The following is a 17506-nucleotide window of genomic DNA, read 5'->3' on the forward strand; positions in this document are numbered from 1 at the left end:
TTCAAGGACTACCTGGAATAGCTTTCCGGCATTGACTTAGGAATCACTGCTCACACTTGCACACACTGACCAAAGTAAAAAAAATGTACAAACTGGGACTCTTTAAGTTGACTAAGAAAAAAAACATATCTTTCACCCAAAATTCAAATCTTTAAACTTTTTTTTTATTAAAAAGACTACATTTCATTTTTAAATATTTAGTCATAGAATAAACACTGCTACACAATTTAGAGCCTTTCACCTTTCCCGGGCAATGATAATAGCTATTTTCCAGCCCTTCATTAGGAGTCTCTATCCTGGAGCAGCAGGGCATTGCTGCCACCAAAGGAAAGGAAGAAAGCATAAAGAACCAGAGAGAAATATCAACACAATACATGCCTTCTGCACCAGAAAGAAAAAGTTAGAGCTTTTTCACCGAGTGGAAAAATTATTGCCAGGGCACAACACAAAGGGTGGGCAGGCTTTACACTCAGTGCCACAAAGCTGCCTGTTTCCAAAGTGCAGACAGTAAGAGGAAGCTGTTATTCACAGTCACCCCACTCCACTCCTTTTGAGGGAGGGGCAGGCAATACAGGACAGAAAAGGAGCCAGCTCTGGCTGACAAAAACAGTTGTGCTTGCAGACATCTACAAATTCATTGCCGTTTATCAGAAGTCTGAATGGAGAAAGAGAAAGAAGGCAGTAAGTACAGTTATCTTCCTAGCAGTTGCCAAAGGCAGGGGGAGAGGTTAAGTATGGAGGCCAAAATTGCAGAGCCATTTGGATTTCCTTCAGATGCCCTTCGTGCATCTTAATCAAATAACTTAAGAAGCGCAGTTTAAGGGGAAAGTCCTATGGGACCGGTAACAAGAGATCTGGAGCCTGCATTTATAAATCTAAGTTGTAGTTTCTCTTTATCCTAGCGCACCAACAGCTGGGTGACATACTGTATATTTTGAATACTTTACACAATGAGAGGACAACCAACTCATAATGCTGTTTTTGCACTATGGCTTGTAGTCCCTTGGAAAACGAGCAACAATACCAAGACTGACAATTCATGGGAAAACTGGCTGAAACGGGCAGAAGTGAAGGAACAAACTAAGAGCCATTCAATTAAGGAAGACCACTGCTAAACAGTTGTAGCTTTGCAGCAACTCTGCTGCTTTAAAATAAAAGTATTGACCCATTTTGTTTCCATTGTGTTTCCCGTAACATTTCACAATCCATCCCTATGGACATTGACCACTTTTGGGGAGGGAGGGGAGACCAACCATCTTGCCCAGTTCTTTCTCCTGAAAACAGAAATGGACCTATTGCTCTAATTAGCAAAGATATTGCAATTGAAATGCTTGGTCTTTCAAAAACGAAGGGAGTCGATAGGCAAAACGAGTCCCCTTCCTCCCCTTTGACACTAGAATTATTTCTTGTGTCTCACATAATGTCTTATCTAGCTGTTCTGCTTCTCTCCCTGAGGCGAGGCTAAGGGCATTAGAAGAACTCATTTTGCCCAGGATATTTTAGGGCAGGGTTGATACCAACAAGCAAAACTATTTGTAAAGTGCAGCAGAAAGGGAAAGGGAAGAGGAAAGAGGCTTCCAGATTCTACAACTAAATTTGAGTTCTTCCAACTGAATTTTTAAAAATTCCAGACAACTAGATGTGTAGTTCAGAATAAATAAAATCAGGCTGTGCCTTCCCAGAAACCTTGGGCATAGTGTATATTCACCCTATGTATAGTGGAAAATAGGCTGAAGGTTTAAAATATTTGAGAACATAGAACTGGTTCTTGGAACGGTAGAAGCACCTGCTTTCTGTGCAAGACAGTTAAAGTTCAGATTGCCTTCATTTTCCCAGAAAAAAAAATTCTCTATATGGTATCACTACATGAAAACATACTTTCTATTCCCCAACTTTCTGTGAAAAAGAAAACCCCTCCCAAATCTATTTCTCCAAGAATGTTTTTCCTTCCTGTTCAATTAACAGACCAATGTCCTCTTTAAATTATTTACACCCTCTCTGCTGAATAAAACTCCTTTATTTCCTACTGGATATATGGGGATGAGCAGTAAGTTGTAGTGGCAGGAATATCTAGCAGAAAATATGTGCGAAATAAAAACAGCAAAACAGACTAATACAGAAAAATTACAGCAGCAGACAAAGACTGCATCATCACTAAGAAGCATGGGCAGAAACAGAGGCCTGGTGGAAAGGCCAATACTAGGAGGAGGAGGACAACAACTTTCAATTCCAGACATAACACTGCAAATATGGGTGCTTTGCTTGGACTTTGGGTGCTTTGCCACACGTCTATCTGTCCTTCAGTACAGCCTAAACTTCTCTGTTTGTCCCTTCTGGCAGCTACGGAAACAGAACTGAACAGTGAGATCAGGGTGATGGTTCTTTAGGAGGTTGAGAAGGAGCTCCTGGAGCTTCTGTTTCTCCAGCAAGGCCTAGCTCTGTATCCATTTGCTCCAGCTCCTTCTGATCCAGCAGCTCAAAATCATCAGCTTCCTCTTCCTCCTCTTCTTTCCCAGGCAGAGGAGCTGCTCCCACTTCCTCATTCGCAGATAGCTGTGCCTGGAAACTAAGTCTCTCTTCAGGTTCAGTAGGCAAGAACTCAGAGAAACAGGGCCCTTCAGTGTCCTCCGAGGAGTGGAGCAGAGCTGACAGGGTGTTCTGCACAACTGTGCTGATAGCCGTAGTAACAATCTCTTGACTCAACGAATCGATGTGTAGCCCCAGGCCTTGTGCACAGGTAGCTTGGGATTCAGGGATTCCTCCCACCATGGCCTGCCCATTCCCATTGAAATGGGTATTTACAAAATGCAGGGGTGAGGCCAGGCACAGAATGGATGTGTCCGAATTCACGGCGGCAGCTACTGCTGATGCCGCCGCCGCCTCCTCCTCTTCCTCTTCAGCAGAATTTAGCTGTTGTGCACTTTGAATGGGAATCCCAAAATTGTCATCTTCATTGGATGGTCCCAAGTCTTTGGAATGGAACTCTTCTACAGAAGGGAATTCTGCTAAATCCTTGGAGAAGCATTCTTCAGGCTCACTGGGGAGGCTCTGCTGGTCCAGATCTAAAAAAGCAGATAGGCAGTTAGGAAGCATGTAACTTTCAGCACTTGAGATTACGGCTCTGAATCTTTAATGTGGCTGCTAGCTCCACTGTGGGTTTCACTCTTGTTTACTAGACAAATTTCTGAACATGCTTGTCTGGCTTTTGTTCTTTTTTTCCCCCTTCTGAGCTGCATTACAATGTTTTTCCGTCTGCTCTGCCTGAAGTTCTATAAGCCAAGAGCTGTACTGCTAGCTCAAATCTAAAAGTCACAATCCAAACAGGCATGCTTACTAAAACTTTTCTTTATTATATCTTGTTATAAGGAGAAAGTGCCATTGGTAAATACGCATTATACGATTTCAATCAGTTTATAAAGAACTCCTAATTATATTGGCCAGTCATAATATACAGCTTTGCATCTCAAAAAGTCATTTCTGAGTCTTGTCAAAACAGGTTTAATTCAAAACTCTCCACTCCAAACAATGAATGGAAAAATAATATTACAATATACTACCCCTGCTTTGGATGGATCTATAAGGAACAGAATTCCTCATTGACAAAAACCTCTTCTACAATTGTTTTCAGGAAGAGTTACAGGATAGGCTATGATCTAGGCCGGTGTGGTTGTTGTAAGTAATCATCTGGGTGCCATTTTGTTAGAGGATGGAGGTGAAGGAAAAAAGAATGGAAGAGCAGTGGAAACCAATTCAGTGAAGCAAAGTTTCAATTCAGTGAAGCTTTTTTTTTGTTATAATTCTGTACTATAACTGGGACAAAGACAGGGGAATTACTAATTACTTCCAAATTAATTAACAGTTACAAAATTAACATGCAAAAGACACTGCAATCTACATGTACTCTGAAGCCAGAAACATTCAGAATTATGTGATCCTTTCCAGTTCTTGCTTAATTTTTCTTAGTTCTGCCACAAAGCAATATAGAGTTTGTATTGTATCATTCAATGGCTCCAAGTTGAAATATGAAACTTGGTACGGGGAGAAGGAATGTACCACCTTCAGACACATCTGTCAGTTGTGGTGTTGTAGCTCTGGAGACGGTGAATCCTCCACTTTCTAGGATAGATGCCTCCTCATCGGAGAGTTCAGAATCTGTGATTGCTAATGCCAGAGCTGTCTTCTTCACATCTACCTGCAATAGAGATAACATTAAGATTATATTGCAAGGCTGGATTTGCTCAGTTAAAAACTCAATAGAGAGAATGCATCTTGAATGCCAACCCAGCCATATCCCCTATCAGATCAATGCTTGTCCTAGATGCTGCATACTCCTTCAACAAATTATGATGAATATGACAAGTGAAACGACAATCCAGAGCAGCAGCAAGTCCAAATAGCATGGTTAGCAAAGATATCCCATATGGATTGCTAGAATGCTCCTTCTGATTGTTTAACGAACTGCCACATTGGGAAAAGTAGTTCATAATTTAAAAATTAAGAGGATCTTACTACCTATGAACCTGAAGGAAAGGTGTTGCAAACAATCAACATTGATAGAATTTATATTATTATATTCAAAAACATGAAGAATCTGCCACTTTTAGTCTGCCAGCTTTAAGAATCTCTGGAAAAAATTGGTCTGAACCATATCACCTGCTTTTTCAGAGGAGGCTATGACATGATTATTGTTCAAAAATAAATAAAAATGTGTTGAAATACAGTTTTTTTAAAAATAAAATATAATTTCATTCCTGAGTTGAGGGACACTTGAATATACTTATATGTGAGTATAAGATTTTTTTAAAAACTTCCTTAAAATTTATTTACCCCTGCTGGACTTTAAGTATCTAATACAAGAGAACGCTATTTCCAGTGGAGTAGACTTATCAAAGTCAATGTGGGTTTTGAGATTTAAAAAAATTCCCTTCCCGTCATTACTTTGCCTCTATACAAATCATGAGAAACCTAAGGATGCTCTAAACAGGAAGCAGTCATGCTTAAAGAGCTCAAAGGCCTACTGGGTTGAAGCATCCAGTGATACAAACCAAATGACTGTCCTCACACACACCCTCCTCAATGTGAAGTTCACTCAGTCATTGTGTCAACATTGTGTCTTTATCGATGTCATGTCTCCAGCCTCCCCCTTCTTTCACCTGATCATGCTTCACCCTTTGCTTCTTTCCTTCCACCCTTACCACTGGAGAGTAGCCAGACAGTTCTGCTTCACTCTCACTTTCTGTTTCTGCCATTGGTTCATTGCCAGCTTCTGGCTCAATCTTTCCTTGACGCTCTGTAGAGTAAAACAAAATAAATATTGCCCATGGCTTCTGTGAGTTAGTCCTACAGAAAAGAAAATATTGTTTTACAAAAAGTTTCTTTTAACAGTGTGTGCTTCTTCGCATTCCTTGCCCCAATTTGCACACCGACATCCATACATTTTCTACAGGCTTACTATAGACCCTGTTCCTACTGGAGAAACCAGTCAATCCAACTTTCTTTAGTAATTTTTGATCTGTATTTTTAGTAGTAAGCAACAGTTGTCTTACTTTTCTTTTCATGTTTAAGATGCAAAGTCTCCACCTTCATACTGTAGTCCAGTTTCATTAGGATGGGCTCCAAACGAGTATACATTCTTTGAATGAGTTCATGGTAAACTACCAGCGGCCACAGTAGAATACTAAGTACTGGAAATATGGATAGAACTCAGAGACGTGTTAAAAGCATATATATTCTCTGGTGCTAAGTCAGTTAATGTCTTCTCTAGGACCATCAACTTATCAGTCCCTCTCACTGTTTCTTATGTTCAGTAATTCTTCCTGTGCCTGACATAGTACCAGAAGTGTACAAATTCAGCACTCAATCTCTCTATCAATGTTGTTAATAATGCATAAATAGGAAAAAAAAAACCTTAGATTCCACAGCTGAAATTGAATAAACTGCAGGTTTTTGCATTAGCTTCCCCCACACTAAAAACACAATTGCCCTTATTCCCCAAGCTTTATTTCCTCACGAAACTGGCAGAGGAAATATATATCACCATTTGAAAGCTCTACTACTGGCTTTATATAAAGGTTTTTACAATACCATTTGAAAGATGTGGCTGTATTTTCTTTTAAATTGTTTTGCTGAAAATGCCTGCGCCTGCCTAAAAGGTGCCTAGAAGCTTACAATATTTGTTATTAAAATGGTGTCTTTAGTTTTAAAAGGGATGCAAAGGATTAAACATACTCACAGGCAATGTAGGAGATCATGATGCCCGGAACATAATGTCCCACAATTGCTAGAATCAAGCATCCTGAGCAGATTCTGGCACAGAACTGGACAAACAGAAGGAAGAGGGATAAAACTAATGTTTAGAAAAAAGAAATGCTCACAGAATAGCTAGTATACGTAGCCTTCTTTGTAACAGATTTACAGTGCCTCCCAAATTACAAGGGCCTTTCATTCTTTAATGTTGCTTGCAATTATCCACAAATCTTTTTATATACTCTAAGACTAATCTTCATAAGAATAGCTAGCTAATATTTAGCTTCTGAAGAGAAGAAAAAACAACAACAGCAAGCTACATGCCTGAAACATATTGGTCACTGGCCTTCTTGCATATATTAATTAAGATGCTTTTTGCTTCCCTAGGACAAGTCATAATTAATCCACAGAGAAGGCCGCATCAAAAGAAGTAATATGCAAACAATGCACAAGTGCACAAAACTAAAGTTATTAAACTCTAAATTAATAAGTATAACAGTAGAAAACAGGAAATGCTTAAATTATGAAATTATGAACAAAAATTCTACGAAAGTCTTAAGAACAGCTTTGTTAGCAACAAGTTAATGCAAATAATGTTGTGAGTGGGCCATCAAAGAGATGCTTGTCCAAGGACAATGGTTGGGAAATAACTTGTGTTACCTGTATTTCGACTGAAGTGATGTAATAAAACCTCTATTACAGTTTTTTTGTTTTCACATACATTGGGCAATGCTTTTTATTAAGCTCACTACTTAAAACACTGTTTGTACAGCAGGATGACCATGTCCAAATATAGTTGTTTTAACATCCATGCAGAAAAATGTCTAGATATGAATCAGTTCTAATTCCCAGAGACAATGCATTTTAATGCCTTCCTCTGAAGTCAAACATGGGACAACTTTCCCTAGAACAACAGTGACTATAGTACGCTTTGGCTTCTTACATGAAAGGCCCTACAAATTCCGTGCCTACCTTGGCAGGGTTTTGCTTCTTATACTGCAGAAGTTCCTGCAGGTATAGCCTAAAGGTAATCCAGCTCTCAGCCAAGCAACGACAGAGTTCTGAAATACTGAGCAGGTGAGGTTGTGCTCCTGTCATCTCATGGTCACTGGAATAAAAACAACATATTAGTAAGCAAAGCCTTCAAAATGACCCCCAATATTGTATTTGATACAATAATTTTCACAAGAAGATACTCGGGCTAACCAAGGTCCAATTAAAAACACCACACTTTGTTTGAAAATGTAAACATATTTTCAGAAGAAACATCTACCCAGAGGAACAATTTTTGAGGGTTTGAAAATACAGTATGTTCGGTGATCTGATCTGATCGGATAAAGTAATAATTAAATGTTTGTATTTCAGTTCCCAATCCTATAAAGTAAGATCAAATAAATAGGTTAAAGAATATATTCTAGAAGGGACTTTTCAAATAATATCACAAATCAAAATACTGAGCTACATGAACAAGAACAAGGAAAAATGACCTTCCCCAGAATGTTAAGAGCACACCTACCTGTCTCCCCCCGGTTCTTCTATGGGTTGTACTGCAGGATAAAAAAAAGTGGTGTTTTTTTTAAAGCATTCATTGAGAAATGAAACATAGAAGTTCGTCTTTAGCAATCATCTAACATATACAGAGCTGAAGAACTTAGCTTTATAAGTGTAGGTATTACAAGGACTAAGGAAAAGCAAGACCCACACTTTGGAAGTTGCCCAAATACTGTGGTACTATATTAACGTATACTAACAACTATTTATTAACCATTTAATATATACTAACAATATTTCATGGACTAAATTAGGCACTGGAAGTCATGTGTCATATAAACTTAATAAACTTAATGTCATATTAACTTAATAATAGTAATAATTTGCAAATTGAAGTTGAACAACTATGGAGGAATATATCAATGGTTGTTCCAATAGTAATAGGAGCCCTTGGAGCAATAACCAAAGGGCCGCATAGATACATGGAAATTTTGAACTTACTATACCTGAATATCCTGACTTTGCAGAAAACCACCCTAGTTGGTACTGCCTATATACTCAGACGCTACCTTAACAGGTCTTTGGTTAGGACTTGAACTGTTAAATTGGTACCAGTCCCAGACTGTGAATTGAATTGAAGATTGACAACAACAGTATTTTCAATTGAGACTTTGAAATTTTCCAAATAGCACATAGATGTAGTTGACACTCGGAAGAACTTTCCTGAACACTTGAACATCTGGTCAAAACTAAATGCAGAACTGGAATTCTCATGGATTTTTCCATAAGTAGTAGCCAAATAAATAAATCTTAGCAAAAACACTCAGCATACTATACAAAAGCTTCCATACTGGAGAAATTCAAGTTCTTTGTTGTATTTTTTAAAGTGTGTTTCTGACTACTATGGTTAAAGTCATGAAAATATGAAAATTATAAAATGTTCCAATATTCAAATGTATAACTTATTTGCTATGCTTTCACCTACGACCTCAAATCATATTTTTTCCATTAATTTCACACCGTATTTTCAGATTTTTATTTTGCAAAATCTCTTTAATGTTGATTCAGTAATAATAAAAATATAACTAACTAAAATAACTATAAATACCTAAAGAGAATTGTTGAAGAAACTGAGACTTTCTTGGCACACAGCATGTCAAACATGGAAATGCAAAGCTGCCAAAAGAGCAACTCAGTTGTGCCCAACCATTTAAGTCTTAACCATATAAAACTGTTTGTGAAAAAACTCATTTGCAACAGAGAACTGAATCCGGAAAAGTTTCACCAGTTTTTAGCAGCTGTCATGCTGTTCTGTTCCTTATAATATTAAGGCCTGTATATAGTCCCTTACAAACCGCAATCAGGGTTTTTCTGTTGTGTACAAACTGAACAGCTCATTGAAACAATCTTGTGAAGTTTGTGGGCCAGATTTCGCAAACACAAGCACCCAATAATCACAGTTACTGTGCTCATATGAAAGACAGCGTTTATTCTATCACATGAAAAAGTACTGTTAATTCAGCAGCTTAACACAATGGGTATTTACTACATCTATGAATATTCTGAATACTGTGCTGCCTGCAAGACAGTGGAAGCTAGTCATTGTGTGTTGGAGCACTATGACTGGCTTACATCAGCCTATTTTGCTCTTCCTAGGAGATTAAAGGGCCTGTACAGCCTTAATTAACCCATTCAGTAATATTACCCCTGTTTTACCCATTTCACCCTATTTTATTTTGGAAGCTTAGAAAATGCAAAAGAAACTTCAATTCCCCAAACCGGTGCAAAATTGATAATTTGATAAATTTGATAATTGGGGTTCCCTGATTAATCCAAAAGAAACAAGTCTGTTTTGCCAATTTCCTAATTACAGAGCTTTAAGAAAATGCTCAGCATGATAAAACAGCATGCAGTATGATACTTAGAAAAAGAAGATTGTAGATTTCAGTTTGAACAATAAGTGTTCAGCAAAAAGATACCTAATTTTTAGAATTCCAATGCACCTCTGCAAAGAGCAGCTATATCAAAATGATTTATAAGTAAATCTGAAAAATCCCAAGAAATCCTTTTCTTGCTAACACGTTTTATGAAAACATATAAGTTCCTGAAAGCTCATGTTTTTTAATAAAAATGTTATTCAGGCTCCTGCTGATTTTTTTGCCACTATCAAGTATTACTGTAATCCATGTGTTCTTACAAAGTCTACAAAGGAAAGCATCAGGTTTAGCTATACGGAGTGGAAATATATAAAAATTATGAAGAAACTAGCATAAATACAAGCAAACAGAATTTTTCTAACCAAATGCAAGAAAACTGCACAATGTTACTCCTTTAAGAGCTGAAAGCGAAGAACCCTCTATTATGGACTACGGCTAAAGATTATGCCATACTCTCTCCATGAAATTCCTAATCATCTAATCATAACTCTTTTTAAGAACCAACAATGAATCACCAATGCCATATGTCCTCCGTAATTTCAACTACACCAGGATTTTATCAGAATAAGACAAGAAATGTACACTATGGAACTTATCTTCTTGAAGAAAAAGAAGATAGATTGTCCAAATTTCCACAAGCATCCACTCACCCGAATAGGAATATAGGAATGTCATATGAAAACTCCATTACTTAAAATATAGGGTAATAAACACTCCTGAACATTTATTTTGTAACATTATGAACACTGTCACCAATCAAAAATATGAAGTTAAAATGGCAAGATGCATTTCTTTGGGCAAAAAACATGGGAGAAAAATCAGGTTATTCATAAAGCATTAATTCAATGCTTACTTCTTAAAATAGGGACTCTGACAATTCCTTTCTTTTATCATTCACTCCTTCAACCAATATTATAAATGATATAACCCATTCATTGTTAATGAGCTATTAATTAAATGCATCATTATTAAATTCATGGAGATTAACATCTTGCAAACAGTTTCTTTCTTGCGATAGTTATTTTAATCTCATGCATATTGAGAAATACTATGTCTGCAGTGTTTTCTGAATAACTTTCAAATCCCAGATCTCCTACTACAACATACCTGTTCATTATCAATTATAGTGTCCATTTCTACAGTTGGTCATAAACAACCTTCACAGGATGAACAGATAAATGTACTTTTTGAGCAGAAAGAAAAGGAGGCTGTTGCATAGTTCTCAATTACGATAACCCTTTACTGAAAAGTTGGCTATGGTAGTTTTGAATCAGATAAGTTATCTAAAATAAAATAAATTACTACAAAGCTCAGAAGTCAAAACCTCTAGTCCCGGTGACCAACCCAGATTGGATCCTGCAGCATTATTCTGGGACACATATATTCGTCTTCATTTGTATATTACTTCACAACTTGCTTCACATACACAGGACTTGTCAGATGGATGTCCTAAATGTCCAATCATCAAAAGCTAAAGCTAAAATGAGGGCAGAGCTATCATAAAATCGTAATTGCGGCTTATGGTATTCAAATATTTAGGACCTAATAATACAAGATATGTGTTATTTTCTACAAATCAACCAAGATAAAGGATGCATATAAACAAGGAATCAAATACTGTACTTTTAGATGAAAAAAAAACCCTTTAATTCTCAGTGGATTCCAAAGTGGACAATACAATACCGTGCAAACCAACTGAAATACAGCATTGCCTTAATTCAGTTTAAGTAAAATCCAAGCAAATTGTGACACAAATGACCTCATGAATAGATGTGCTCCTCAGTCAGCAATTCCCACTGTCAAATAGTGTTTAGTATCAGTTCGTAGATCTGAAACACCCTTGCCTGCTACATAAAGTTCTTAAGGAAAAAGCCTAGCCTAAATTTCACTAGTAGGAAATAACAGAATTAGAACCAAAAGTAAAGAACTATATTTGCAAAAGACTTAACTTCTACTGCATTTACTATGTTCACTTACCTGAGAAATCCAATAAAAATTGGGGCTTCCATCTCTCCAACAGCAGAATACCAATAAAACCAGTACTAAGGAGGAAAAGGGGACGTAATGAAGTAGAGGAAAACAACCTGGAAAGTCAGAGACAAGACATTACATAAAGTATTGGCAAAAATATAACAAAAGATTCCATTTCTCCTGACTCAATTGTCTTATCAGCTATTGATTACTTTCCCTTTCCAAGTCTTCTGGACCATAGTGAATTTCAAGGTAGTAGTAGCTTCCTCAACTTGTGTCAGAGTTGGGGGAAAAAGGCAGAATGGAATTTCTCATCCAATTTTTGATCCTTCCCCAATCATTATAGGTTGGTTAACTTTTCTGTCCAAAGGTCATCCTGGTTGTCTGACCAAGGTTTTAGACAGCAAGAAACCAGCAGTCTGTTGCCACTTGATCATCTGGTCAGCAGAAAAACAGGTAGGGTTCTTTATGACTCCAAACTGAATATTTGTGATCTATAAGAGACCAGCATACTGCCTGCTCCTGGCCTAAGGCTCAGTAATGGCAACAGTGCTAATGTTCCATTTTTCTTTACCCACATTGATTTTTTTCAGAATGTTCTTGCCATAAGTACAAATAGATTGCTAACTACAGTACCAATAAAGGAGAATATTTGCAGCTCAGGATTGAAATGAGGGTCCTTGGTGCTCTCTGAGTTTGCTTGTTTCCTTATAGACCTAACCCTAACCCATTGCCCTAACTAGGTAATATCATCAGCACAAGTCTTGACTAAATATCCCAAAGGTGCTTTTTTTCCCCCAAGGGGCAATTGGACTTTCTAATTTTCATTGAGAAGTTGGAGCTGTGCTTTCTGCAGATGTTTCTGTCCTGTGTCCCTTCACTGTTGAAGACAGGCGCAGGCTGTTGGGAATGAGTCCGTTGTGTCTGCATCTCAAACTGAAGCGTAAATGATTCCTGTAGTGTGCAATATTTCTGGAAATCCATTCATACTCCTGCACCATTTGAAGAGCGTTTCTCAGTCATCCAGGTCATGGTTATGCCAAAGGTGCCATGTCCTGGATGACCGAGAATCTCCATAGACAGGTTGCTAAATAGATAGCTTTTCCTCTCACAGCTGTCTCATATTTTGCTACAGGGTTATGGATGAGACAAGGCAGAGAGATGTGTAGTTCTCAGAAATAAGTATTCAAGTATGAGTACTACGTTTGCAGATACTTGAACATATCTTTTGGGAAAGAAATGTAAGACCAATCAAAATCATTCACAGGAGTAGAAAGGGTTTAATTATACAGTAAATGCAGTCATGATAAAAAAAATTTATAATAGTTGCAGCTATATTAATATTTTAAAAAAAACATCCTTTTTATACATGAGAACAACTTCAATTACTTTCTATTGTTTTATCAGTATTCAGTATCTTTTTAATAGAGCAGCATCTATATTCCATCTTAATAATCTTGGAAAATTTGTTTTCTCATTATAAAAGAAAATTGGAAAAAAATAGCTTCAGAGCCCAAAGCAAGTCTTTAACCTTAAGTCTAAGATAGAGGTTTGACTTACTCAGAATCTGTTTTTTTTTTAAATTTGCATTTATACAGATATTTCAATTTTTATTAGATTTTTATTATTATTCCCTAGGATACGAGTGTACATCATAGAAACATATATTCTGAAAAATGAAGTTATATGACAGGCACGTACACATTTATAAGGGTTATGCAGATATTATCTAGGAATCTGAAATGACTGGTTTCTAAAAATGTAATAATGACTATTTTTCTGGTAGAGCCCCAATCAATTGTCATAGAGCAGGGGTGTCAAACTGGCGGCTGGGCCAGATAGATCACACACAGGCCACACCACCCCAGCTCCACGAAGGGGAAAAACATCGTGAAATATTGTGTGATGGCAATATAACCCTGCAAGTTTGACACCCGTGTAATAGAGTATCTAAAAAGTTACTACACAGAATAACAACAACATTCTCTGGCTATTTTTAATTCAAGTCTTCATAGCAGCAGTCAGTAGAAATACAATTCCAATCCCTGCATGGCTCCAATCCATGAATATGCTTTGCTGAGAGTCAGCTCATTGTCTCTAAGAGTAAACAGGATGTTTTGTTTTGGGGGGTTTTCCAGCAGTTGCTGGACTCTACTACTCAGCCTTGTTAAATGTTGCTGTCTGTGCAGAAACCACATAGCTAGAAAGGAAGGAATGTGCTAGCATAACAATTCCCAGCAATTATAGGCTTGACAAAATCTCAATTGGCAGAGGGTAAGCGAAAGCTTCTTGAGCTTACAACCTAGTACACACTGCCAGGAGTGACTAAGCAATCAGTTCCAAGATTTATACTACAAACCATGTAGTTCGTATGCAGTGAATACACAGCCTAATGAGAAACACACCTGGGCAAACCTCCAGGTATCTGTAACTACTAGTAACAGCTCTTGTTTATCACAAGTCAATCCTAGAACTCTTGGCAATACTTACAAATAGAAAAAAATCCATTTATCCACTGAGAATAAAGAACAAAAATTATTTATAAAGCCACAGATAGCAAATATTAAATTTTGCATGATGAACTATGACTACTCTTTAGATCAACCTGCAAAGAACTCTGGAACAGATAACCCAATGCATAATCTTCTTAGGTTCACATAATACTTTTTTACTTTGTGGTTCCACTGGAAGTAAGATTAGTGGTATTTACCTGAATAAGAACAGCACAGGATTGTTTATGTGGCATCACTCAGTGACACTCCCTATACTTCAATTGCTAAAAATCAGAGCCTGGCATTTACATTTCTATCTCAGGGCAAAGCTAGAAAGATTTTAACCTCTCTGGTGAGCTACCATAAGGCAGAGTAGATAATACTGGCATACTTTAGAGTTTAGACAAATAGAATACCTGACTATTCATCAAGTAGGTGAGTCATTAATTCTGAGATGCAATCCCCTCTTTGAACTATACTTTCAACCCAAGACACTGTACTGAATCTCTATATAGAGGCAACCAAAAACAGTGTCAAGCCTAATTTTGTTCAAGTAAAACCAAAATATTTGAGATTTACAATTTGCATCACATAGTTTCAAGACTCTTATATCACTGATACATCTCACAAAACAATTTTTACAGCACTCTATCCACAACTATCCATTTTTATCACTGATACATTTAAATCTTATTCTTTTAGATTTATCTAACTACTCTCCATTCATTACTGTATGGCAGAGAATGCTTAGATATAAATATTAAATGAGACTACATATGCCTTCTGTTTCACTGCCTAGAAAACATTTATTTTGGAAATTGGAAAAAAAAGTGGTGTGTAGTTATGTTGTTAGAAACAATGTATTGCAACAGCAAACATTATAGGATATATAAAAGAAATCTAGAAACTTCCAGAATGTAAAATCAAGAATACAGGCATCAAATAACACAAAAGGTCTATCTGTTATTCAACCATGTGATCTCCACAAATTATCAATTAACAGTATAATTTGATATTTATAACTTAATATCATGCTATCCTTCTTACTGCTCATACATTAGAAAAAAATTCTACTCTTACTAAACTGATTGCAATTTGTGGCTTGGATCACCCCTTGTTATATACGTCTAATTCAATAAACTAAGTGAGGCATTGAGAGAAATATCCTGATAGCAGGCAGGGGATATTTCTGCAGAGACATACAAAAAGTAATTTACATTTACATTAGAACATCAGATTCATTTATTTCAATCAGTTTGTATTACCACTCATTCACCAGCCTCTTGACAATAAACAAAATTCATTATTTTATTACTGCATATCAGATTATCAAATGATCCTTATTTCAACACAGCCATCATATTGTGCTGCAGTATTCAGGAATATATAAATAATTTACAATCTGCATTAGAAAATATTTTTCTAAGTACTGGACTTGATCTGAGAGAAACCTGGATACTACTAGACTGTATTGTACTATCTAGCACTGCCCACATCATTACTGCTGAGTTTAATTTACCACACAAAGTTATGAGAATTTGGGATAGCTCCCACTCCCACATCTCTACACTACTGACCTGAATTCTAAGTGAAGACTATGGAATCTTTAGTTTAGCCCTCAATTCACCATCTAATTATAGTTCTCACATATGCCCATCTAACACAGCGTAGATAGACCAAGTTTCTCATTCCCTCCAACTCTTTTCCAAGACAGCCAAAAGAATACGGACAGCTGATTGGTAAGATTAATGGGAATCGATCAGTGAGGAATCATTCTTAAGGCGGCGGTCCATGAGAACACCCATATGCTTAATTTAACCTAGGTTAACCAGCAACCAAATGCAACTTTCTATTTATCCACAAACCTAATTGGGTGACTTCAGTCAGTGGTTTGTTTTTCTCAACCCAATCTTCCTTCAGAAGATTGTGGTTTTTTTGTGCCCACGAGCCTATGCATGCCACCTTGAAGTCTTGAACTCCTTGAAGGAAAATGGGAGGAGAAGGGGACTACAAGACCCAAAGCGAGCATAAGATCCGAGATCTCACGCAGCCCTTTCAGGGAAAGATTTATGCGGTCATTTATGGCTCTCGTTGGGCATTGTTTCCACCGCCAGGAATCAATCCCTTCTCAGCCTCTGCAGGTATTTCGGGCTCCAGTGGCAGGCCTGCCCCCTTTTGTAACAACCCTCTTTCAGCAGCCTCAGTAGCCACAACAGGGCCAGGGACTCCGGCTCAGAGTCCAAAAAACAAAACAAACCCTCCCTCGGCACCACCTCTACAGCTCCGCTCGCCTTCCCCTCCGGGCCCTGCCCCGTGAGAGCCACGCTCTGCTTTGCGCCGCCGTCTCTTCCCTCCGCTCACCACAAAGCAGCTCCCAGCGCCACGGCCCCGGCCAGGCTTTGTGGCGGCCTCTCCCAAACCAAGAGCCGCTGCACGGCCGTCACGGTGGCTTCCCAGCCCCTCAGACGTCGCCTCAGCCGGACGGCTAGAGCCAACACCTCCTGCTCTTCCTCTTCCTCTTCCTCAGCTTCTGCCGCGCCGGGTCCGGACAGCGTCGTCACCGCCTCCCTTTCCTCTGTGAGTGGCACGCTCGGGCCTCCGCTCGCCATCGCTTCAGCCAGCGATGAGCAAAGAGGTAAGGGAGGAGCGCCGAGTCCTCCTGACAGCCGTAACCGGAAGTAGCAGCAGCGGCGGCAGCAACAACAACGCACGGAGGCCAACTTGGTGGTAAAGACAATCACGTGAATTTCCCCCCACCCCCTCGGCACGTGAAGGAGGATTCAAACCCCCCCAACACACACACACGCTCGCGCAATGCTAAAGTAGAGATAGCAACGGCTTGGAGCGACTGTTCGAATTTTCTGATTGTTTTTCCTTGGATAGTTGTTTCTGCCTCTGTCAGAGAGGAAGTGACAGCTTTTCGGAAGAATCAGAGGAGGCTTCAGAAGCCTTAATAGCCCATTAATAAAGTCACAGACCGCAGTGCTCCAAGAAGCTCCATAGTTCAAATTCATTTCCATGGAGACTTTATGATTTAAGACGGCTATATTTATAATCAGCGCCAGAATCCGCACCCTGCTGACAACCCGCAGCGATTTACCACTGGACGCCATATAAATAATAAAACCAACAGCTAATAAAACGTGATGCCTACAATTAATATTAAAATGGCAATAAAGCAAGCTGAAATTTGAGGTGTTCAGTGTGGCATGGCGGACTGGTTAGAACAGCGATGTGTGTCTATGGAGATTCCAGATCATGATTTGTCCCAAAGGTGCTTTTTCAAGAGGCAACTGGACTCTCTGGTTTTTCTTTGTAAATGTTTTGCTTCTCATCCAAGAAGCATCTCAGAGCTGAAGAAGCTTTTTG

General features: G+C 38.3%; 1 protein-coding gene across 2 annotated transcripts; it reads right to left on the bottom strand.

The window, feature by feature from the left end:
* Positions 1-142: 142 nt before the first annotated feature.
* RETREG2 (reticulophagy regulator family member 2) lies at positions 143-16886 on the bottom strand. 2 transcript variants are annotated; one of them, XM_026665549.2, is made up of 9 exons: positions 16499-16886; positions 11652-11758; positions 7763-7793; positions 7219-7354; positions 6233-6317; positions 5547-5684; positions 5196-5290; positions 4057-4192; positions 143-3062 (listed from the first exon to the last, which is right to left on the bottom strand). In XM_026665549.2, exons 1-9 carry the CDS (start codon positions 16744-16746, stop codon positions 2368-2370), a joined length of 1671 nt encoding a protein of 556 aa, XP_026521334.1. In that variant the 5' UTR covers positions 16747-16886; the 3' UTR covers positions 143-2367. The 2 variants fall into 2 exon arrangements, with proteins under 2 accessions (XP_026521334.1, XP_087806519.1); XM_087950393.1 differs by having other exon boundaries at positions 11652-11716; positions 16499-16833.
* Positions 16887-17506: the final 620 nt, after the last annotated feature.

This window comes from Notechis scutatus, chromosome 1, assembly GCF_049901735.1.
Source record: "Notechis scutatus isolate UNSWTSFEM ecotype Mainland chromosome 1, rNotScu1.2, whole genome shotgun sequence".
NCBI classification, from domain to species: domain Eukaryota; kingdom Metazoa; phylum Chordata; class Lepidosauria; order Squamata; family Elapidae; genus Notechis; species Notechis scutatus.

Coding starts and splice junctions, on each gene's coding strand:
- RETREG2 (XM_026665549.2), bottom strand. CDS start 16,746: ATGGCGAGCGGAGGCCCGAGCGTGCCACTCACAGAGGAAAGGGAGGCG. Junction 7,355..7,762: donor GAAGAACCGGGGGGAGACAG/GTAGGTGTGCTC, acceptor TTTTTATTCCAG/TGACCATGAGATGACAGGAG. Junction 6,318..7,218: donor AGAAGCAAAACCCTGCCAAG/GTAGGCACGGAA, acceptor CTGTTTGTCCAG/TTCTGTGCCAGAATCTGCTC.